Source organism: Brachycentrus maculatus, unplaced genomic scaffold, assembly GCF_059751285.1.
Source record: "Brachycentrus maculatus isolate JH-2025_06_01 unplaced genomic scaffold, ASM5975128v1 h1tg000040l, whole genome shotgun sequence".
Classification (NCBI taxonomy): Eukaryota; Metazoa; Arthropoda; class Insecta; order Trichoptera; family Brachycentridae; genus Brachycentrus; species Brachycentrus maculatus.
The window spans coordinates 1082504-1109815 of record NW_028280794.1 but is presented as its reverse complement, the minus strand read 5'-3'; the positions used below and the strand labels follow the sequence as shown (position 1 = coordinate 1109815).

Here is a 27312-nt window from a genome sequence, read left to right as displayed (position 1 = left end):
AGCCTATGACGGCCATAATCCCCGTACTTTTGCTCAAATGTCAAAAAAATAAAATAATAGATATTAGAGTGTAAAATCACTAAGCCTTCGTGTAAGTAACGATCATGATATCACTGCGTTAAAACGATACCCTTTACACCATTAGTGTGTAGATAAAGGTTAAAAAACAATTTTATAAAAATCAATGCAAAATTTATATACATTTTCAAAAAAAATAATAAATAGCTGTATAATTGCACACTGGGAAACATATTAACGTTAAAAAAAAACTTTTACAAAGGTTATATTTTTCGTCAACCTTTAAAATTGTACTGGGTGTTTTGGAATACCTTTTCGAAATACATAATTCAAGTGGTCTTATATAATGCATGCTGGCATAAACGCTACACAGAGGAAGACTTACTCTAACTTCATTAAGCTAAACTCGGAGCTGTCTTCCTTAACACGTTAATCCAATAAGATTGACAGGTAGAACCGGATATACATAAACGTTACCCAAATGGCATAATTTAGTGACTCTAAGCTCACTTAACCTAACTTGAGTATTTCATTACGGCATAATCCAGGGTAGATGGAAAAATATGTTATCTGTCATGTAAATAATTTTTTTTTTATGTAATATGACCATAATTTTCAGAAAATCAGAATTATAGACTACTAAAAGGGTGCGTTTTTTTGTTATGGTATGTATAAATGTATATATATATATATATATTTATATATATATATATATATGTATATATATATATATATATATATATATATATATATATATATATATATATATATATATATATATATTTATATATATATATATATATATATATATATATATATATATATATATATATATATATATATATATATATATATATATATATATATATATATATATATATGTATATATATATATATATATATATATATATATATATATATATATGTATATATATATATATATATATATATATATATATATATATATATATATATATATATATATATATATATATATATATATATATATATATATATATATATATATATATATATATATATATATATATATATATATATATATATATATATATATATATATATATATATATATATATATATATATATATATATATCAAACAATACCAGGCACACTACCATCATGTTCTTATGTTACACACCCAAATGAGGCAACTCCTTGTGAACATCCGAACCCTACAATCTTAAATGTTCTAACACCTGTTTAAGCAGTGTCTGTTTTGGCCAGAAGATAATGTGGCAGAGAAGAAGAAAAATACAAAAAATAAAAATAAAAAAAACAGAAAAACACCAGTCTTAAAAAAATTCTCGATATCTTTTAGTTAATTTATTATCTCAACATAGGTGATTGTTTTTTATGGACATCTGTATATTGACAGGGCTTACGATCTGTTATTGAGTGGTTTAAGTGATCACTCGATACACTGTATCACGTGCACTATTCTACCCATGATTGACAACCACTGTGGTAGTTTTTTCTTCGTCGGCGATATCTATGGTTGAAATAAGTTTTTTTTTAGCAGAAACTTTCAATTTGTATTGTAATTTTGTCACATTCACATACAGAGATTGTGAACACTCAAAATATTCACATTAATTCCTCTTATCTGAGTATTTCTTATAAGAATTAATGTACCTTTAAACAGTTGAATTTTTATTTTTAAGAAGAATACTCATGTTTTTTATTTTTATTATAAAAAAATCAATTTCATAATTTTTTTCATATGCCTAAGCTGCGCATCATTAAATATAGATATAAAATTGTTGTAAAGTGGGTTTGAATTCAAAAACTCTCACCTAGAGTACTTAAGAACATTTTTTAATAGATTTATATTATCCACTGACACTTCGTGATGGAATTGCATTTTTAATTTATTATTAGATTAAAACCAATATTTTTAGCTTTTCCACTTTTTTATTTGACCAGCGACCGGGTTTCGTCGTTACCGACATCATCAGACTGGTGAGAGGCTTTACAAATTTGTATGTTATATATAAAAGAAGGCAGGAGTTGATAACCATGATTTGATATAATTTTATGAGAAATTAATTTAATTTTAGTAAATTAATTTCTCATAAAATTATATCAAATCATGGTTATCAACTCCTGCCTTCTTTTATATATAACATACAAATTTGTAAAGCCTCTCACCAGTCTGATGATGTCGGTAACGACGAAACCCGGTCGCTGGTCAAATAAAAAAGTGGAAAAGCTAAAAATATTGGTTTTAATCTAATAATACTTAAGAACACTAAACTATGGGACTACAAATCAACAATGATATAATTCTAATTAATTTTAAACATATTTCAACTAACGTAATGCAATACGTTTCAAACGATTATGTGATAAGATCATTTAAAGTAAAATAATTAATCTCTTATTATCGTGATGTTGAGAACAGACGATCTGCTGAGTCAATTTCAGTTCAATTGGTATCATTTACACAGTGTGGAAAATGCCAGAAGCAACCCCTCAAGTAGCAGCCCCTAATTTGAGGTTCACTTGACCACACCCCTTTGTGTCGATTCTGCAACCGATAGCCTCGCTTCTCTAATAAGGCTCCGGCGGGATTATCGCCCAGACAGAAAATAGCGGAGGCAAGTGTCCAGTCAGGAGATTCACAACTTGAGAACTGAACCGGAAATACCGCCTTGCTTTTCAGGATTGTACTTTCTGAAAATAAGACTTTTAGATTGATGCACATTTTTTTCTAGATAATGTGATCTAAAATCACCGACAAGACGCATAAGATAACTTGGTGGGTCTCTGCAAAAAATAAAATGTCAATTTTGTTTATAAATTTGTACATGAATGTACATATGTATTTATTAATATTTAACAAATTTATTTACAAGATTTATTTAGTTCACTTTCATATTGCAGTGGTTTACGTGTTTGGCTACTATGCTGGAGGTCCCGGGTTTGATTCCTATAGAGAACCAAAATAAACAATAGTGTTTTTTCATTGTATTATTTTCTTAAATATTACCCTATATTGGTACTTAAAACGTTAAACTGATCACATTGCCTTTATAAAATAACCGATCAACCATACATAATATCAATATGACGCAGTGCTCTATGAACCACTGGGTTGCGAATAAAGGTATATAATATTCGAGTTATTATTCCTTTGAAGAACACTCTCTAATGTTCTGTAAATGCGATTTCTTAGAGGAATATTCGGTAAAAGGTAAGTCTGAGATAAGCAATATCGATCAAAATAAGAAAGCGTGTTGAGATGCTTTGGGCATGTGAATCGGATGTACAGGACAGTAAAACGGATGAATAATGAGTATCGTATGTAGTTGAAAAGAAAAATAAATTTAACGTATCAAATATTTAAAATACTTGGGAATGGTCAGATCACCAGTTCTACCCATTATTGACAACCACACTACTAGTGATTCAAAAACAATGTTTCAAAATTGGTTCATACATATAGAACTTCCAAGAATTTGAGTAGGGTTGTCAATAATGGGTAGAATTGGATAATGTTACACGTGTGTAAAGTGATCACTTACACACGTGTAACACGTGCCTATGACAGTCGTCAGCCCCGTAAATGCCCACACTTCCATATTCTTCTTCATCTTTGATGATATGTCAAAAAATAGCACATTTTCTAGTATTCTGATTAATCCACACGTAAAATGATTCGTAATTTGCTTTTTGGAAAGAGCATTTCAAACGGTCCATTATTTTTGCCAATTTTCTTCATAGTTTATAAATGTACTGCTTGTCTCGCACAAAAGAGTAATGCTTTGTTATACTGTTGTAAAGCTGTAGATAATCCCAGATCAGAATTGAGTGAAATTTTTTCTCTCCAAGATATTGTTCGCCTTCCATTACTGAAAATACAACGTCACTTTATCCAAATATCCGGAAGTAATAAAACTGAAAGGTTTCAATCAACGAACTAGTGTACATAGAACCTTTTTATAGCTTTGGATATTTTAGGGTATTTTTACAAATGAGTTTTTTAGTTTTTTTTCCATTAAAAATCAATATATTTTTTTTTATTCTTTAACTTCAACGCTGATTTTAAAAATAAAATTAACTAACTTAATATAACGTCACTTTGCAGAGATAGGGAAAAATAATAGAACGCCACTCCAACTTGTTGAGATAAAAATATTTTTAACCCCGTGAGGTGTTGTATGATTTAAATGCACTTAAAACGTTACAAATGTTTTTGTAAAAATAAACATAATTCGTAAAATATTTACTAAATATAAATAGTTTTTTTTTTCATCATTTGGTCAAGTTTGTTAGTTTTTATTATTGTGCATTTTTGTCCGCCTCCGTAGTGTAATTAATTAATTAACGAATTCGAAAACATTGAAACACTCATAGTTAGTACATAAATCCTGAGGATGATAAGGTTCTTGTCGAAACCGGTTGGAAAAAGTGAACCAATTAAAAATGTTTAAAACAAAGTTGTTTTACTTTATTAACTTTTTAAAAGCCCCTTCCCCTTTAAAAACCATTGTATGATTTAAATATACTCAAAAATAAAGAGAAAAAATATTTCGTTCAAAAATATTTTTTGTTCAAATTTTGGACAAGTTTATTAGTTTTTATTATTGTATACTAAGAACCCTTCAAAAAAAGATTGTGCATACTGTTAGTGGCATCACGAGGAAAATAATGAATGTCTACTCCATTATAAGACCTTCTGCGAGTATATATGAAAAGGATGTGTATTCTTTTCCAAGTATCGCAATATTCAAAGCTCTCTCCAAACCATACCTCGTAATATTGATGTAAAATATGATGCCATGTTTTCTATTGTCAATTATTTTTCTCTTATTTTTCGTGTATATAATTTATGTCTGCATGACATTTCCTTGTAAGGAATAGATTGTAAGGCAAGTAGTGTACTGATTGTAATAATTTCATATAAGCGACGGATCCTTCAAATGCTTTCATATAGGATTGTTTTTATGGATCTGGATTTTCATAAACAAGAAATGTCAGCAATTGTGAAAGTACTTTTGCCATACATAACACTACAATATTCAAATATTTTCAAGGATTAAAAAAAAACAAAGTAACGTTATCCAAAAATATTAATGCTTAAAAAAAATCGATCCATGAAATCAATAAAAGTATTGATTTGAATAATTTCTACAAGATACACTTTTTAAAATAAGTAAAATTATTTAAATTTCATATTCGTTTTCATTGCTTTATTCTCTTCATACTTATTTATTTGTTTATTGCAAAATTAACAGAATATTTACAAAAAAAAATAATGTATTGAAAGTTTTTCGCTGATACTTTGTGGCGCATTTTATAAACGTCATAAAATAAAACAACTTTGTTTTTATCCACTTTCTATTGGAACTTTTTTCTTCAACCGGTTTTGACTAGAACCTTGTCATCATCAGAGGCTATAAAGTTTAAAATCGTCCAATTACAGGTTTCCATTTGAAAATAATGTAAAAAAAATTGTAACGAATAACTACATATATAATATTATAACTAACATTTCTTAAACAAATATTCTAATATTCTTATCATATTCTCTTTCTGGATATTATGCGCATGAAAATAAATTAAATAAATAAAATATGTACACAATATAAAATTGTGTTAGTTTTATCCATATATTCTTTGATTTAATTTTGAAGATATTGTCATCATTTATGAATTTAAAGAATTCGATTTTTTGCAAATAATTTGAAAAACATAATATATCTACAACATGAATATTATTTTAAATTACCGTATTGTAAATTCATTGCATTTTTTCCTTTCAAATACTCGTTCAAGACATTTGAATAAAAATAATATTAAGGTTGTGTATGAACTTTGGAATTGGATTCCTGGCCTATAAATCTGGATAATATTTATATGATAAATCATATTCCATTTAGCATTAACCAATAAATTCAGCATCGGATCTGAATGGAATCCGAAATGAGTAGAAGTCAACCATTTTCAGAAGTCTACTAGCGAGTTATAAGAAAAGGGTTGCTTTTCTGTACTTACTAGAAGTCAGAACATAGGGGTGCAAATATGTTTAATTGCATACTATCCTTTTCATGAAAAAGCGTTTTTTTTTAATTTAAAAATACTTCAAGAAAAAGAAATTCAAGGGATGTTTCAGCGTTTTTCAGAAGTCGTAGATATAAATATTGGATACCTGTATTAAATTGATTAATTTTTTTAAATTTTTGCATGTAGGGGTTTATGCTTATTGTTTTATCAAATTTTATGATTTTTACACCAATTACTTTTATTGTTAATTACGTATCATTAATGTGTCTATATAGATATGTTCTTTTATTTGTATATATGTATGTATGTGGATCTGTACATATTTATTTATGTAAAACTATGTAATTGTCTCAAAATGAGAGTCTCAATAATGTTAATATATATATATATTATATATATATATATATATATATATATATATATATATATATATATATATATATATATATATATATATATATATATATATGTATTTATATATATATATATATACAAATATATATATAAATATATATATTTATATAAATATATATATTTATATAAATATATATATATATATATATATATATATATATATATATATATATATATATATATATATATATATATATATATATATAAATATAAACATATATATATTTATATATATGGAATTATAGAAATATGAGAAGGGATGTTTATGTGTGTGTTTGTGTAAATATGAGTATGTAATTATCTCTAATCATATACTTAAGTTTCACATCACTTCACACATAATGTTAAAAAAAATAGGAAAAACCCAGATTTGTTTGCAAAAAATTTGTCACGCTGCATAAAAATTGAAAATCATGTTTTCAGGCATCTCCCAGTATGTAAAATAATTTGGTTTGGATCTTGCATACATTTGAATTAAAGAGTCTAAGCTAAATAAATTTTTTTTTAAAACAACCATATGTTTAAGTATTAAATGTTCACTTTTATTTAATTTGAAATCCAAGTAATTTTTATTTAATTATATTAAGTGTGACAGATAATATTCGCTCCGTTACCCAGTATTCTCGTATTGAGGTGCGGTTACTTGTGTTAACCATTTGCGGCTGTGTGCGGTAGACTCTTTAACCAGTCGCATCGGAGATGAGTCGCTCTACATGTTTCCATATGAACTCTCATATTCACAGTTAAACAAATTTTCAGGGGCTTATTCAATACCTGATTTATTACTAAAATTATGAACTCTATATTTTCTTCCTTGAATATTTCTGTGATCTTCCGCATATTATGTGCCGAACACGGAACATAGATGGCGCCACAAGCAAGTATTACACTTCTGATGTAACAACGGAAGTCTTTATTGAATCTGAAGTAATGTACATAGTCAGCAGAACCCGGCTCATTCTTTTTAGACGTAAGCATCTCCATGTGAACCTCCGATCGTTATACCCACCTTCCGTTTTGTATCATATTGTTAGCGTGTTTTAGTTTTCAAGTTAGAACGCGTTTCATAAACAAAGGAAATTGCTTAAAGTAATTTACATTTAGTAATATTTCCTTCTTATCTGCAGAAAAATGTCTCGCTGCGCTTCATATAGCGTTGGTACACTATTGTTAATTTCTCCATGCATAAAATTGAAGAATAAACTTAGTCGATACCTTAAATTTTTTTTTTAAATATTTTTTTAAACCGAAATTTCGTTATGTCATCTCATATCATTGGAACAGTAAAACGAAATAGAAGTATCAGGTTGTGGTCCCGTGGCCAGAGTTTATCGGTTCGAACCCACTCTATCACAATTTGATACCTATTTTCAATAATAGCTCGAAGAAATAATATGGTATTGAAGTATTTTTGCAAAAAATAAAGGCACAAATACTGTTTAAAAAAAAGTTAGTAAAAGCACATAATTAAATTTACTGTCGTCATACATGAAAAGTAATATTTAAATATTATACTTTTATAGCTAAGCACCTATCCGTAAATCCGTGAATAATTTTTTTTAAGTATTTTATTTTTCTGAGATTACCATTCCACATTAAAAAAAATATAAGCGTATTCGAAAAAATAATAAGAACAGTATAATAATTTGTCTTTGGTAATAAATGTAGGATTCAGCTGCATAGTTTTATAGCTGATTAAATAAACTTTTGCAAATTATTTCTGATTCGCATGGATATCTGTTTTGTATGTGACTATGAATACAATAATAAATCAGACAATTTAGTTACTCTTCGCAAAGGAAACCTACTGTTAGTTCTAGAAGCATTATTGGCAGGGTGTTTCTACATAGGAGTACATCCGAGAGATTTCCTTTAGCACATCGTTCCACATATAAGTTCAAGTATACATATACTGTATTGTATGGATGCATAGCTGAGAAATTCTACCGAAAGCGTGGCGCTGAGAATTTTAAATGATCACGTGTCACTCGAAGGGTTAAATTGGCGTTATATTACATGAGATTTTGAGTGATGTGAATGATATATTTCTAAGGTACGTTGTACTTATACTATACCACTTCCTGTAAAAATATAACGTAAAATATGTTTTTTTACATTTCAACATAGATGAAGAAGAATTTGAGTCTGGGCATTAACAGGGCTTACGACCGTCATAGGCTTGGTGAAGTGATCACTTTACTAATATTCAACAGTTTGATCCGTGATTTACAACCACACTAATCAAATTTGTATGACTCTTAGATGTATTGATCAATCCCGTGGCACAGAATGTACTTATGTGTCACGAGATTAATCAATATATCTAGGAGTTCCAAAATTTTATTTAGTGTGGTTATCAATCATTGATAGGATTGGTGAATGTTACATGTGTGTAATGTGATCACTTAATCAAGTTGAAAGCTCCATAAAAGCCCAGAGTTCCATATTCTTCTTAATCAATGCAGAAATGTCAAAATAATTCCTTAGTGGAGATAATCTAGATTTGGACACTCAAAATGTTGTAAATAAAATATATTTATCATTTAAATGTTTTATTCGCTAATAACAAATATACATAAAATAATATTCTGCTTTCAAATTATATTGAGATATAATGTATAAATTGTCATAAAATTTTCATTTTCATTTTTGGTTCAGATATCCTCCGCGAAAGATTTTATCAGAACGCTTACAATTCAGGGAGATATTTTATAATTGGACAGTTGCTATGATATGGTTGAATAAACCGCTAACTGTGAATAATCGCAAAGCAAGTTAAATTTCAAGGTTAATTGATAAAGAAATTCAAAAAATGTATTTTCAATTTACTTATCTGGAATTTTTCATTTTTCCATGCCCTTCCAACTAAAGAAAAAAGGCTATACTGAAAAAAAAGAAAAATTACAGTTTGATAATGTTTTTTGTCAACTCTGAAACTTTCACTTAACAATAACTTCAATATAATTATTTTCAAATTTAAAAATGTTATAATTAATATGAAACTTTGTTTTAAAATCACTATAAATAGTGATTCATATTTAGTGATTTTGAAACAAAGTTACATTTTAATTATAAAATAGAAAATCGCAAAGTTAGGGCTTCAAATATAAATTATAAAAAATGTTTTTCTGATATTTTGTGGTACATTTTACAAAGTAAATAAAAATTCTTAAAACACGAACTTTGTATTTTTAAAAATATATTTTGGTACTATTTTTCCAACCGGTTTCGACAAATTCCCTTGTCTTCTTCAAGAATGGATCGATACTAAACATAGCACAGAGAAATAACACAGGTAGAGATAGAGGTAGAGGTAGGTAGGCAGAAAAAATAAAGATTAATTAGGTAAGATTTGAGGTGAGAGATAATGCAGGCGTGGAGGTGATGGAATTTAAATTTACTCAATTAATTCATATATTTCACACTTACATTATTTATTAATTCGGCATAACTTTATGGAATGACACGTTAATTATTAAAAAAAATAAACATTTGCATAATACCACAAAATTTAGTTTTATTTATTACACACGATTAGTTTCGAAAGCTACTGTTGCTTTGTAAAAGATAAACTTACCACTGGTGGTAAAAAGTGTTTTTCTTTTACAATTTCATCATATCTTACCACAAAGTGATTGCCGAAACAATGAAATAAAAACAGTTGCTTTCATCGACAGGAAAAACTTTTAATAATAGTGAGTTTTATACAAGTGTTGAATTTTAAAAAAAATACACCTAACAAGAGGCGACAAAACTTCACTGCGTATTTTTTTAAATATTCTGTTAAGTAAACATACTTATTATATGGAGATGTATCTTTGTATCCCTAATTGAGTGTTTTGTTTCAGGAAACCTCGCTGCAAGTAACTCCCAGCCGCTCCCGCCGGATCCATCAAACTTCAATATAAATCTCAACATATCAGCATCAGCTTCATCCCTAGGGAACGGGGAGTGCGCTAACTATATCAGGAAGCAAGTCACTTCATCGGAGATCCTCCGAGGACTGCCTCTCAACAACGAGTACGAGCTCATCCCCTTCAATCACTTTACCTTCAGCAGGGTCTACCCCATAGACTTAGGATTAGGAAAGAGGGTAGTAGAAAAGCCAATCGGTTTCAAAAGAAAAGACATCCTCGAAGCTTTGGTGAAAGCACTAGATATGCTTAACAAAAATTCAACAAGTAAAAATAACAAAAGTAATAATAAGAGTGTGAAATATAATTTAGATGATTTTTTAGAAGGACTTTATAGATTAGAACCCACGACAGGTACTCAATTCGAACTGTATTTTAGAACTAAGCTAGTAAAAAATAATACTCATCATAACAGCGAACATTCTCATCAGACGCAAGTGTCTAGTTACCATAATGTGAACGGGTATACGAAGGTGACTCTCATGAGGCCTTTTGCTCCTATCCAGCACATAGGAACAGAGACTTTGCCGGTGGCGAGGGAAAAGGAACTCATCCACATCATTTTGCCGCTCTCTGGCAGGACGACTACGTTCCAAAGTTTCATGGACAAGTTTGTAAAGATCGGGTTGAAGAACGACAGAAAAGTTCTGCTGACAGTTGTTTATTTTGGTGAAGAAGGTCTCTCGGAGGCCAGGGCTATTATGTCAAGGGTTTTGATGACTCGCAACAGTGGAGGAAGTGCCAATAACTTGAGGCTGCTCGCCTTGAACGAGACTTTCTCTAGGGGTAAGGGGTTGAGGGTTGGTGCAGAGAAATCCTGGCCGGGCCGAGAAGACAGTGTGGACTCTTTGTTGTTCATGTGTGATGTGGACATAGTGTTTAGTGCCAGATTTCTAGATCGATGTAGGTGGAACACGAAACCGGGAAAGAAGGTTTGTATCCAGATCTATTTAATTTTTATCTTTTATTATAATGATTAAGTTATGATTTTTTTATGATAAATAGAAAAATATAAGAAAAGTTTATTGTGGTATTAGAAAAGACGAAAGTAATTCGTCAGATGAAAATAGGTAACAAAAGAATAGGAAAAGAATAAAAAAAAAAACAAATATATCTTGAACTATTTTTCAACAGTGACCTTATCATAACCATAATAGAGATAGAAAAAGAAAGAAAGAGAAAGAGAAAGTATGAGAAGGCAGCCATGTTGTAAAAAAAATCTTAAAATTCTTTGTTTAGACAGAGAGCTGCGGTTGTCTAGCTCTCAAATTTAAGAAAATGTGCTTAAATATATTAGTAATGCTTAAGTTAAGCTTGAATGTATAAGTAAGGCTTGCACGATGGAAACTTTTCTGTTTGTTTAATTTTTGTCTCAACTGAATGATGATTTTAAAGTTCATCATCAATCATCAACAAACTTTTTACATTGACAAGACATTTTGACAATTACTTTTTACATTACCAAGATTGAAAAAAAATAAATTTAGATATTTTAAATTATGTTATGATATGAAATCCTTAAATAGGGCATCGACCGTTACGTTTTCCATCAATGCTATACCTATTGATTTATGTGATTTAATGGTAATGAATATATTGTATCAAAACATAATATTTTTAATCAAATAACATTCAAATGATTACTTAATAGTAATATTATTTATAATATTTAGAGTGCATCAAATTTTTTGTTCACAAATTTTGGATTTCGCATTTAGTTGTTATTTACATCACTTTTTTATTTTTTTATTAATTTTTCGACGATCAAGTAGACTACGAAAATCTTGGTATTTATGGGGCTTACAATCAATTGGTTTAAAAGAACATTTTATACAGTGTAATATTCGCCATCAACGATTGACAAGCACACTACTGAAATTCCAAAAGTTATAATTATGCTTCAACCAAAAACATCACACTGACCAAAATAATTAAAAATAAATATAAGTGATTAAAAATGGAATTTTCATGCGTCTCCTAACATATAAAATAATTCAACCATAGATGTCACCAAAGAAATAGCACGCGTTTATATTATTTGTTTGAAAATAATAAGAAATATGTTAGATGAATACAAAAGATGAATTAGTATTAAAATATTTCTTCATTATCAAGTATTTATCAGATTCAAATTCTTTGAACTGGAAAAACACAAAAGAAGATTTACTAAAGATGCTTAAATCGTTTCAGTTTATTCAACTGTAAAAGTTATTTGGAAGTATGATATCTCCGAGAATTACTTCCAAAATTTTAGCCCCGGGAAAAGCATATTATCAACCTGACTTTGAGATGGAATATATATTTTCTCGTTTCTGCTTATTACAATTTCAATTGATACTTTGAAAATTTACGACGGGAAAAGTTATCGTAAATAATGTCTAGGTTGATTTTTATTTATTCAATCTCATACGAGGGAGATAATAATACATTTTAAGTGAAATCACTCATATTTCATATACTGAGAAATAACCCACAACAAAAAGCTTGAAAAAGTTTTTTTTTATCTCATTTATTCAGAAGCCTGTTTTGAATTTTTACCATAAATTAAATTTTGATCTTAACCTACACGGGACAGCGAGGAATATTTGAAATCTGCCTAAAACAATGTTTTATTCAATAACTTATATATTATAAAAGTTTTTTTTTCTTTCTAATTTTCAAATTATAATCTAAAGCATTCTTTGTTTTAAAATATTCTAAAAATATATTTTTTATTTTTCAAAAAAATAACCCGCAAAACCTCTTTTAGAGGCTTGTTTGCAGGTATAATAGTAAGGATGGGGCAGATGAATGTGAAAAATACATCACAAATACCCAGACCAATGAAAATAAATATTTCTTGAGTTTATTTTGCAATTGTCAGGAATTGAACCCGCGACGCCAGTTTCGCAGTAGGTTAAGCGGATCTTCCTCTGTAGTTAATGCTCCTCTTTAGTTTAAACTTACCCGAGTCATTTGATTTTCACTCTAACTACTGCGCGACATAACTGCTTGAAAGCGTGACAGTAAGTATGATATGCATTATTCCTATCATTCACGCTACGATTCACGCAGTCGATCTATAAACATGCTATTTTTGCGTGATCCATCGCAAATTCCATATTAATCTTACATACTATGTAATAATAATATTATTTCAATGAATGCCACAAGGGTCTTTCAAATACCCCCCTTTGGAACATGCGTAGTTTTTAAATCTCGGGACGAGGAAGGTTAAAACGAATTAGAAATCTTAAGTTCGGGTTGAGATGAAGTTTATTATAAGAGAAATATTATTCGACTCGAGGCTTCACGCCCAACCTGTAGTTTATTGTAACCAAATAAGTTTAAACGATTAGGAAACTTTTGATCATTTAAATTTAAAGTTTTTCATTTAATTTTTAAATCATACTTTCTTAAATTATATATTCTTACAATAAACTCACCATCAAGCCGCTTCCACGTCGGGGTAGGCAGTACTCTTTCTTAGAAAACATTATTCTCATATAATTGAAGAAAGAATAGAAAAACAGTATGTGAGGCGAATATGGTTGTCAAAAGAAACAGAGGAAGACCGGGGAAAACTTGGGAATGATCAAAATAATCGGCGGGTAGGAGGCGAAGCAAAGACGGATTGGCGTGGAGTTCCATTCTCTCTGTAAACCTTTATCGAGAAGCTTCGATGGTTGGTTAGATTTTTTATATTTTTTATTTTTAATTAAAAATTTTATTATAAAGCTTTACACTAAACTCAAATTCACAACCAAGCTATGTTTTTATTTATAAATATGTTTATTTTCAATGTTTTTATAATCTCATTCTTTTGTCATTTATAGTAACAAATGGGTCAATAATTCTCATTCAAACTTTAAATTAGAGTTATTGACGAGAAAAATTAAATCCTTTAAGAAAGAAAAAGACTGTTTAATACTTGATAGTGGCATTATTTGGGACTATTGCGCGTAATGCCTTAAGAAAAAGGTTGTAATAAAGATCCTCTAAATAAAGGAAACGTTTTATTTTCCTTAACAAAAGGACACAAAACAAAGTCGAGTCCACAAAAAGCGGGTTTCCTCGCAGAATTATGACCGCTACTTAAATTGACATTATCATCCTGACCCTTCCTGACTCTTTCCCTTACTTTATTTTTCCTTTTAGTGTACAGCGTTTCCTACTATCAAGATTCATCTTCTTTACAAATATTTATGAGAAAAATTAATGCCACGTCATAAATCCTACATCCTGCCGTTGTGACACTATTTCGGAATCATCTCCATCCCCTCGGGCTCCCTTGCTAATAAGAAATCTAACTTGGGTAATAAATTTAGAAATATGAAGTGCCTTATTCTCGACGACTTCCAAAGTAAAGCCCTGGGTACTCGTGAAATTAAATAATTACTTAATTAGCGGTGTTTCTTGGTAACTTGAATCGGAAGTTTATTATTACGCTGGTTATTATTCTCCAACTTGAAGACCCTCAAAAATTTCATTTGGTTCGGTTTCAATATTTACAAGTTATGTTTTTTGCGTTGAATTATTTTATGAAGCGGAAGCGTTGCTTTTATTTGGTAAGTGGAATATAAATTTTAATTGCCGATTTAAATTCATTCAAAGAATATTCACATTGATCTTACAAATGGTTTCAACATTTTATCTACCCACGCACGCACACGCATAAACAGATATAGTACACATACACACATACACATACATATATATATATATATATATATATATATATATATATATATATATATATATATATATATATATATATATATATATATATATATATATATATATATATATATATATATATATATATATATATATATTAATATATATATATATATATATATATATATATATATATATATATATATATATATATATATATATATATATATATATATATATATATATATATATGTATATATAAATATACATAATTATATATTTATATATGTTTATATAGAGTTTTAATTTATTACCAGTTACTACCTACAAAATTGAAACCTTTCCTATAAATCCTTTTAACTGGTTATATTTTTCGTCTAACTTCTCTTTTAATTGCTTACTGCATTCTTGATTCAATACTAATGTTTTATGCAACAGTATCTGTCGTCAGTTGCTTCTCATTGGAAAACCTAAATACGACTCTAGGGCCAGCGATGATAGGTTTTTAAATAAATGTTTCCTTAAAATAAATGGAAGTCAATGTTATTGGTAGCTTTATAGTTGAAATAATGCTTAAGTTATAAGAAAATTCATTTGAAATGTTTCATAAAATAAAATTACAAGCATATCGTATTTTCCACATTTATTTTATTTGACCAGTGACAAAGATTCCTCGTATGAATCCAATTTTAAATCAGTTTTAACCACGATTTGTTATAATTTTTGTTCCAATATGAATAAAGCAATGTATTATATAAAAAAATAACTAAATTCAAGTTATGGCAAGGGTTTTGATGTATAAAATAAATGTATAAGAAACTCTTAAATTGATATTTTATCGTACATTTATTATAGTTCTACTCCTATCAAGAGCTATTGAATATTATGTATCTTTGTCAGTTCAAATGGTTAATAAGAAACGTTAAGGATTATGATTTCATATTTTTTTCTTACATTAACACCCCGATATTTTGTAACATTGTTTGAATTCATTTTCTAGACATTACTACCTTTAAAACATCTTAATACTAGTTACACTCTGCCTCTCCAAAAAGAGACTTAACTCTTGTGTTTAGAAAGCGACTTACACTCATTGTTTACACTTATGAATGACATAATAGTTTTTTTCTTTGTATATTTTTTTGTGTTTCTTCAATTTACACATATATGTCAAAAATGTTAATGACATTCAATTTGTTTAAAAAATAATAATATTCTTTTTTAAAAATAATGTAAATCTGTAACAAGGTTTTTGAAATATTTGGTTCCTAAATATTTGAAATTCTGTTTATTTCTTTGGTATTGCATTGTTTTTACTATAAAACCGTTTTGGAATCTCGTTATCTCTACATAAATTAAAGAAATTCCCAAGCAATATTTTTGGCGATTTTAAGAGAAAACGATTGTTGTTTTGTTCATAATATACAATACAAGAATTTAAATTTAAAACCTTTGTCATTTTACAAAATATTTTGATAAGGGGATGAAGGGGAAAATGTTTAATTTTTAATGAAATGTTTTGATAATACGGATCGCTTCTATTATTACTTCTGTCGTAAAAAGGTTTCAGAAATGGTGAGACTTGTCGCGCCATAAATTTCAAACGTTCTTTTGTTTATATCCGACTCCAGGAAGGGGTGGACTTTGGACGATTTACCAAAATTTACATTCTACTCGATTCAATTTATTTTATATTTACTCGATAACGAAATTCATTGTTATAGTAAGGGTTATTTACCTTGTTTGACATCTAAATATAGAAGAAGAAGAAGTCTGGATATTTACACAGCTGATGTCCTGTCATAGGCTGGTTAAGTGATCAATTGGCACACGTGCAACATTCACCATTTTACTCATGATTGTCAATCACACTACTCATATTTTTGGAACTCCAAGATATAGGATTAATCTATGACAGAGTAGGTAAACATATATTTAGTTTAATAAAAAACTATTTTTAAGAGAATTTTAAAAGAAAAAAACTTATTTTTGAAGGAACTCCTAAATTAATCTCCTAGATCAAGTTTTTGGACACAATCAAAATGTTGTATTTTTTTAAAATCCCTAGCAACATTTAACAGATGGCACTGCCATTGTTATAAAAAAAACTATTAAAAATAACACTTTAAATCTGTCAAAAGCAAAAATAACTGCCGCGGGTACATAAAAACACACGCGTATTAAAATGCAACGTTGTCAAAATTTCAAAATGACCAATGAATAAATTTTCAAGATTTATAATTTTGTACAAACATTTCTTCTTCTTCAAACCTTAATCCACACCCTAATGGTGCACAAGGCACTGCATCATATTAGTGCAGTATTATATTGATCGTTGAAACATGAAGGAAATGTGATCAACCCTCAGCTTGTGGTACCAGTCCAGGGTAATATTGAATAAATATTACAGTGAAAAAATCAGATACATTTATTTGACTCCTAATTGAACCTGGGACGTCCAGAATGTGCTGACCATTTCACTGCAGAGGCGGTCTTTAACACTGTGATTTATATCGATTGATAACAATTGTTTTTTTATTAAAATAATTTTTATGAATAAATTCAATGTTGTTTCTTACAAATTCCAAATGTTGAGATATCAATACAAATACCTGGACAAGCCCAAAATTGTGAACAAAAATTTAAACGTACTTATAAATACTGTCCACCTCCGTAGTGTAATGGTCAGCACGCTCGGCTACCGTTCTGGAGGTCCCGGGTTCGATTCCCAAAGGGGGTAAAATAAATATAAGTGATTTTTTCATATTTATTCAATATTACCCTGGGCTGGTACCTGAAGCGGAGGGCTGATCACCTTTCCTTCATGTGTAAACCATCAAGATAACACTGCGTTTATATGACGCAGTGCCCTATGCACCATCGGGGTGCGGATAAGGGTTTTATTATTATTATTATATAAATACTGTAACATATAAATTTACCAAAGGAATATGAGCGTAAAATCCTTGTAAATGAATTTAAATTTGAAAATCTACGTGTTTGCTTTTCTTCAGTACGTTTTCTGTTGTTATGCAAATTTAGATTCAGTCGACGTTGTCTAATTTTTGCGCAAGATAATAACTACCTTTTATTCAGCAGGTTTCGGTATCAATTGTGATACTATAAAGTTTCCAGCAAATCCTTTACAGCGTCGCCTTTATCGTTCATACCTTCCTGTTCAAGGGAAATGAAAGCCCAATGTGATAATCCTTTTGTTGGGTACAAAGCACACGTCTTACTCGTGATAGCGTTAACTTTATGTTTTGTGTTTAATGTGTGCTGAGTGAAACACAAGTTAACAATATATGTATCGGTAAGTACAGTCATTGGCTAAAATTCTATAAACACCATATTTCATATTTTATTTAGTTTATATATGATACTTTTCCTAGTGTATGTATGTAAGTAAACCAAACATATATATATATATATATATATATATATATATATATATATATATATATATATATATATATATATATATATATATATATATATATATATATATATATATATATATATATATATATATATATATATATATATACTGTTTAAGTTTTGCAAATGAACAATGAATACGATCGGTAAGCTTTCAGTCTAATATTTTGTATGCTTTGTATAACACGAGTAGAAACTTGAAGCTAACACTACGATCTTTAAACGACTGGTTTATTTTGGATAAATAAGGAAGTAACCACAAATATATCCAGTATAACTTGATAAACTTACTTTCGCGTTAACCTTTGACTTTAATAAATAGGCAGTGTTCCTATCGCAAATATCCATATGCTTGGGTAAACGTCCCAAATCACTCAACTAATCTATTTCAACGAGAATAAACATCTTAGAAGATCCAAGACGTTTTAATAGAATCCACACAACTCTATCAGATACCTATTCCAATACTGCAAAGCGAGACACGTGGAGAGGAAACTAAAAATATTTGTACACGTGGAATGAATGAATGGTTAAACGGATTTATAATTTCATTTATTGATTCGGCGGTCGCTTTGTGGTAAAATTAATCCATTTTTAATTAATTCTTTATTTAGTAAATACCACTTTTTCTAAAATCTACTGTGACTTGTAATTCGAGGCATTCTGCGTCATTTTAAATAAAAATAAAAATCTAATTTAAATAAATTAATAAAAATAAGAAACAGCTTCTACCCCCTCTTCAACCTTCAACGTCCCAAGGACCCAACTCTAAAATTTAGAATTAGCTACACATACGGTGTTTGAAAATGCTGCGGAATGCATCAAAACACATGTCACAGTAGATTTTCAGAAATAGTGGTATTTACTAAGTAAAACTTAAAAATAAAAATTACAGTTTTATGTTAAATAAAATGTGTCACAAAGTGTCTGTGAAAAATCAGGAATACATGTATACTTATTAAAATAATATATTTATACTCAGCGGTACATGAAAGTACTTCGTATATTTGTTAGCAATAGACGATTTTATTGCTTGAATTCTCAGTTATTGCGATATCGTAATTTTCGAATTTTTATCACAGTAGATTTTAAGAAATAGTGGTATTTCTAAGTAAAACATTAATTAAAACGGATTTATAATGTCAATTTTGTTGGATTAAGAAATCAGAGAAGGGAAACGTTGTCGTTTTGAAAATGTCAATTAAAAATAATATTTTATATTAAAAGTGTTCCAACCGAGATAAAGCATCTTTCGTTTTTATATAAAATAAGATACAAGTCTGAGCATACCAGGGCTTATGACTTGTCATTTGGCTGGCTTTATTGACCATTTTATGCGCTTGTGTAACGTTCACCATTCCGCTTATTAATGAAAATTCATTTTGCATGATTTTTTTAAAGATATGTGATATGCAGTGTTATTAGATTCCTACAGTGCATTAGTTGTGATTTCAATAGACGTGCAATTTTGGCCGACGGGTCTGCCATCAGCTGAAAATTTGTGAAGCTTTTTAATACGTGAAAATTATTTAGTATTCCACCAGTAAATTCGTTATTTGTAAAATACTACTTAGTATTGAGAGGTATCATTAATTTTGTCTGATACTGTATAATATATTTGTGGGTATCTCCTTTCTCATTTATAATGAAGGTATTTATTTATACCAAACAAAGCATAAAGCTACCGGCCGACGGAATATTGTATGTATTTTTTAATCTTCTCGTTTCAACAATATGATATACAGCTCACATATGTAAATTAATACATTTCCAACATTATCAACTTTAAAAAAGTTTGTTATTGAACCATGTGAAAGCCACTTTAAAACCTTTTTTTTTAATATTGAGCTTTATAATTAGCTTTATAAATGAAAACATTCAAATTTTTTGTCTACAATCTTCTAAAGTTATTCACCGTACCAATCGTTTTTTTAATTTTGACAAAACTTTGCATTTAAATACTCGGTTAAATGTAAAAATGTTAAAAGAGTTGAAAAACAAAAAAAATAATTTAACAATATTTTTACTGCGATAGCAGTGCCGTATATTAACACATGTAATATTAAGCATTACTTATGGCAGACAGCACAACTGCTATCACTTATCGTTTTTCATATTTTGAATTGCTTTCTGGCTCCCTTGATTTCTACTTTATCGCAAGTGTTGTGAAATTATACATTAGAATTGTATTGTAAGAATAAAATTACATTACTGACAGAATATATTGAGATATTTGCTTCATAAGAGTTATATTTCCAGGGAGTACAAAATTGGCCTACTGAATTCTGTTTATCGAAGCAAACAATTCAATCTTTCAATTTTTCAATAGGTTTTGACCAAATTTTTTATCGATTAATTTTTTTATCCCTGCGAAAGCGGCCTGTTGGTTACTGAGTTTTTTTATTATTATAATTATTTATTAGTCACTTTTTTCTATCCAACATATTCGTTATCAATCATTATCCAGCATCATAAATACGATAAACACTTCTATTTTCATATGTTCCGTGAGAATCAGAGGTTTATTTACATATGCAAAAATACCTAATGTGTTTTGTAGTACAAACGTAGATATGAATATAATGTAGATATTATGTGTTTTGTTCCAGGTCTACTATCCCGTCGTGTTCAGCTTGTACAACCCACACGTGGTGTACACACTCCAGGGTAGAGAAGTGCCTCCAGAGACCGACCAGCTGCTCATCTCCAGGGACACGGGATTCTGGAGAGACTTTGGATATGGCATGACCTGCCAATATAGGTAAGAACAAATAAAATAATCAATTAATATTTCAATAAACATAATGACGTTATTTATAGGAGATTCTTAAAATATACTCACAACATTTTGGATTTTTGGAATCATTGATTACAGTTTCTGGATTCATCTCCACAATATATTGACATCTCAAAATTGATGGTAAATTATATGGAAGTCTGAATATTTACAAGGCTAACGACGTATTTTATTTATTAATTTTTATTTCACTATACACATAATTACAAAATATTATAAAAGTAAAGAGTTTTTCCGTACCACGAGCACATTTTACAAAATATTTATAAATATACCTAATTATTTGAAAAAATATTATCATATACTCGTTACACACGTGTAAAATTTACCATTTTATCCATCATTGTAAATTACACTATTGAAATCAATATATTTGTGTGAATATTCGTATATATGTTTATTTAATTACTGTCTTATTTAAAACCATGTGTATTTTATTACCTGGCATTCAATACTGTGTAACTTTCATCATTCTGCCCATAATTGAACATTCGTATCGCATAATTTCATATTGGTTGAAGTTTTATACAAGCATTTCTAAGTAAAACTGCATTTAATATGCATTTTAAACAACAACTATCATAAATATAGAACTTAATCACATTTTATTCGACCAGTGATCAAATTTCGTGGACAGACGTTAAATATAATGAAAGTGAAAAAAACGGTATAGTTTTTATTTTACCTTTACGTGATTTCTAACTCTAATATTTTTTCAAAACTATCCTGGACTGGTATCCGAAGCGGAGGGCTGATCACCTTTCCTTCGTGTGTTAACTATTAAGATAATACTGCGTTTATATATCCATATGCACTATCGGATAAGGGTTTAAAAAATGAAGAAATTTAGTATGGAGTAACCGCTGTTATATCTCAGATGAATCTGACAGATGGAACTGCCATCGGTTGGGAGCTTTGTATAGAGTATTGTGCAAACAATAGCTTTCCCCTTCCGAATGAATAATTTATTCCAACGGTTGTTTAACTTATGCCTAAGAAACAATAAACGTAACGTTCAATTTATAGTACCTCAAATTGTGTCACTCGAAAAGCGACCACTTTATCACAATAAACAGGGTATTGTTAATTAAACTAATTGTATTATTTTGGTTGCGTTTATAACGCTTTCTGACCAGTTCTATTCTGAGAAAGATTACCATCTAATCCAGTGATTCCCAACGTGGGGCGCACACCCCACATGGGGGCAATTTAATGTCTTGGGGGGCAATGCGCAAATTGTTGATATTTCTTACTTTAAATAAATAAATAATAAAAAAAAATTAGAAATTGAACTGACTTTTGGAGAATATGAGGTCGGCAATTTAAAATTGTTTTTCATATTATTTTTTGGCATCTCAACATAGGTGAAGAAGAATATGGTATAAAGTCTGGCATTTACGAAGTTAACAAATATGTACTTATTTTTTTTTTTACCAAAATGTTAATAATATTAGTTTATAACCACTCACCGGGATTTTTATGTCTACCGGTTTCGAGACGTACCCGTCTCTTCGTCAGGACAATCACTACTAACACAGCATGCAAACAATACCACCCTTCACCACCTTAGCACCATAAAAATCTCGGTGAGTGGTCAAATACTAATATTATTTACATTTTTATAAAAAAAATGAATAGGTAAAAATGTCTAACCACAAAGTAAATGCTTTAAATATAAATAATATTGAAAATATGTACTATATGAGTTAAACGTTTAATAGAAAAAAGGTACTTAAATTTGTTTTTTTTATTAAATAATTTAAGTACAAATTTAAAATGAAGAAAACTTAGGTAATGTCTTACATAATGTCTTTGTGGAATGAATTAAAAAAATTTGGAGCTATGAGAAATGAGTATCTTTGCGCGAGTCTGGATTTACAATAAGAGATTTCTAGTAAATTTTCAATTCTTTCGGCTAGATCTTTTAATAATTTAAAAAAATAAATGTTTTGATTAGTTAAAGTGGGGCATCGTACAAATAAGGTTGGGAATCACTGATATAATCTGACACATATTTCAAGTTCCCATTGTGAACCTAATGTCCATATTAATTTTCCCGTTGGATGACGTCAGCAATCCATCACACGGAACCCGACTTCCGTTCCATTCCCAGTTCCTTCGCTATATTTGCGAGTCGGAATGTTCAACAATAGGGGCTATCTTATCATTAAATAATAGTTTCCAGCCCTCCTAGAGTCGTTTAAAATTAATTCGCAAACTAACCAGCACCTTCCATTAACTCAGATAACGCTTAGTTATTTAATATCCTACAGTCTGAAATAACAAGTATAAAATTATTATAGTTATCGTTATTTTTACGAAGAAAATGTAAAATAAAAAGACAATTCTCTATGTCTCAAATTGAAATGAAACATTAATTGTTTTTTTTTAAAGCTTTATTTTTTGTTTAATTGAGAAAGGTGTGTTGAGAAAGATGGTTTGGGCATGTGAATCGAATGAGTGAAGAAATAATGTGATTGAAAATAGAAGCAGAGGAATACCGAGGAAAACTTGTCATGATCAAGTACTTCAAATACTTGAAAGTGGTCAGGTGAAGAGTTGGAACAATCAGCGGGTTTGTATAAGGAGGTGCACGAATGTAGGAAAGGCGAAAATTGTTTGCTAATTGGTGTAGCATTCTATTTTTTCTGCCTACCCTTGTAAGGAAGCGGTGTGATGGAAAGGTCAAGTTAGGTTAGGTTAGTAAACTACTCGTATATGAAAGGAATCCAACGACATTGTATATTTACATCATAAATACTTAATTTTCTAAAACTTAAGGCAATATGAAAAAAAAATTAACATAAGTTATACTTGCAGCGTTTACATATAAAATTGCAGAGTTAAGATGCGTTCTCCCGTGGGACTTCCGGTGTGTACGTGTAACAAGATATTGTTACGACTCCCATCGGGCTCCGCGGGGGGCACTTCCGGTATTGATAAGGGTCTAAAGTATAGAACACCAAATCATGATTCCGGTTGCTCAGGCTTGTGATTTATGTATTGAATCTTGGATCTTCAACAGATTTGAATAAATTTGTATTCCGTTCAGATTCGACATGTTTTAAGGCATCTAATTTTTATGCATGAAATACGGGAGGTTATCTGTAAAGTGCGAGATTATCGGGTGTGGGAAATGTCTCGAGGGATGGATATTCGGCTGTGACATCGAACCATGGTTTATTAACGGACTGATAATTGTGCTTTTTATTTTGTCGGGGTTTTGCATCGAAATAACACATTCTTATTATATATATAAACCAGCAGAGGAATACCGAGAAAAACTTGGCACGATCAGGTATGCCAAATATTTGAAAGCGGTCAGGTAAGGAGTCGAAACAATCGGCGGGTGTATATGAGGAGATGTCAAAGACAGAGTGGTGTGGCGTTCTATTCTCTCTGCCTACCCCTGCGGGGAAGCGGCGTGATAGTTAGTTAGTTAGTTAGCTATATATATGAACCAATTCAGAAACATTGTTCTTGAATCACAATAAATAGAACTATATATATAGAACTTCCAAGAATTTGAGTAGTGTGGTTGTCAATAATGCGTAGAATTGGTGAATGTTACACGTGTGTAAAGTGATTACTTAAACCAACCTTTGACGGTCGTCAGCCCCGTAAATGCCCAGACTTCCATATTCTTCGTCATCTTTAATGAGATGTCCAAAAAATATATGAAAATTAACTCCTATAATTGGAGATAATCCAGATTTGTGAACATGTTTGTGAGTATTTGGACACACTCTAAATGTTGTATATATTGACTTGTTAAAATTGATTCCTGAACATTTTAAGTTTCGTTAGTTGGTCATTTTCTCCTGTACGACTATGATATATTTATTTACATGCATGTAAATATACGGATGTAAATGGATAAGAAGTTAATACATTATGTATTCAAAGGGAGTTTCAGATGGTAAGAGCGTTACGTTTTCATTTTATATGAGGATACCGGACTTTAAATATTGGTTTGCGGTATTTACCAGTAACATTTCAAACAATGTAATGTTTGATAAAGGTAGTTCATGAAAACTCAACCACAAATTTACTACCCTAAATATAAAATATGTTTTCACAAGTCATATAAATATTTTTGTCAAATGCGTACGTTTGCAACATTTTGAGCGTGTCCAAATAATGTATTTAAAACTATACGTATATCTGTTTTCAAAGGTAGTGAATGAAATAAATTTTATGATTAGCCTCCTGCGATGTTGATTCCCATCTGTCAATCCATCTTTTTGGTGGTCTGCCCAGGAGTCGTATACCTTGGGGTTGGCCGAGCAATGCAATGTTGGGAAGTCTGGATGGTTCCATTCTTCTCACATGCATTTACCATTGTGAGAAGGAAATCAACTACTTCATCAGGACATATTTGCTTGTTAACCAGTTCCTAGTATATCAAGCTAGCTCTTTGCCAAGGTAAAGAGTTTGTATCTCATTGATGAGATGGTATTCTGACTTTTCAGTAGTGATTTTCTGAAGCCAAATGTATTGATGTATTTGTTTTTATTGACTAACTAACTAACTAACTATTTTTTGACATCTCATCAAAGATGAAGAAGAATATGGAAGTCTGGGCATTTACGGGGCTTAAGTGTGTAAAGTGATCACTTAAACCAGCATATGACGGTCGTCAGCCCCGTAAATGCCCAGACTTCCATATTCTTCTTCATCTTTGATGAGATGTCAAAATATAATATGAAAATAACTCCTGTAATTGGAGATAATCCAGATTTTGTGAACAACTATTTGGACACACTCAAAATGTTGTTACTAACTAACTAACTAATTTTGACAACATTTTTAGTGTGTCCAAATACTTTTTCACAAATTTTGGTTTCCTCCACTTATCAGACGAATAAAAAGGTTTTTGCATAATAAAATATTTCTCGACCCAACATAGATGGCTGAAGTGAACTCATATGAAGTGTGTCATGAGATTTATCAACATATCGAGTTCTGAAAATTTGAGTAGTGCGGTTGTCAATCATGGGTAGAATGGTGAATGTTGCACTGAATGGGTACAATGTGGCGTGTAAAGTGATCACCTAACCAGCCAATGATAGGTCATAAGCATTGTAACTACTCAGACTTCCATATTCTTCTTCATATATCTTGAGATGCTAATAAAAAAGTACGCTTGAAACTATATTATTATGTATTAAAAGATAGTAGATAAAATAAAACTAATCAACTATCTAACCCTTACGTCGCTCCCCTGCGGGGGTAGGTAGAGAGAATAGAACGCCACACCAATCTGTCTACGAAAACAATCTTCACCTCTTCCACATTCATGTATTTCTTCATACACACCACACATTTGAAAAAAAAAACACGTTTTTACCACAATGCCAGCGCCTTCTGTTAAAAGTAAAACGCAATTATTAACATAAGGGGTGGCATGTTTCTTGTGACGGTAACTTAAATATTTTATACCCACAAAAATAGTGATATTACACATATTAAAAATGTGTATTTTCTATTTTCTTTCTTTTCCATGTAACCAGATTGAGTCACAGCAACGCGACGCTAGGTATATCTAGTTAATGACAAAAAGGTACCTTATTTATTTTATTGCCTCATACATCATGTTGACTTTTCCTTTTCAAACAAAATTAAGCAAATACCAAAATAAATGAAAATGCTTTACGACCATTTACGGTCGAATTACATATTCGCAAACAGGTCGAAGGTTCGAATCGATCAACCATGTATGAAACTTAACCCTTAAAAGTGTGTTTCGGGTGGGGAATGCCCCGGGGGGATTTATTGGTCCAGCGGCTGCCACAGATTACATATTCTGCCGTCTCGGCTTATTTCGGCAAGTACGGATTAAGGGTTTTCTAGAATTCCCACCCTCGACATAAATTCTACGATTTATTCGAAAACGTTTACCCACCACCTTTTCAACGTACATACCTTTGTCAAACGTTCAAAGTCATACAACCCGAGATTTAACATTAAACACTTTCAAAACCTTATCCGCACCCCAGTAGTGCATAAGGCACTGCATTATATAAACACTGTGTTATCTTGATCGT

The 27312-nt window shown here is 29.9% G+C and overlaps 1 protein-coding gene across 1 annotated transcript in view; it reads left to right on the top strand.

The window, feature by feature from the left end:
- The first annotated feature begins 3106 nt into the window (after positions 1 to 3106).
- LOC148312444 (chondroitin sulfate N-acetylgalactosaminyltransferase 2-like) overlaps positions 3107 to 27312 on the top strand; it is a 45776-nt gene continuing 21570 nt past the window's right edge. Inside the window, exons 1-3 of the mRNA XM_088277294.1 lie at positions 3107 to 3146; positions 10309 to 11306; positions 21078 to 21229. Of these exons, the coding sequence (XP_088133420.1) occupies positions 3107 to 3146; positions 10309 to 11306; positions 21078 to 21229 (1190 nt within the window). The remainder of the gene's footprint in view (positions 3147 to 10308; positions 11307 to 21077; positions 21230 to 27312) is intronic.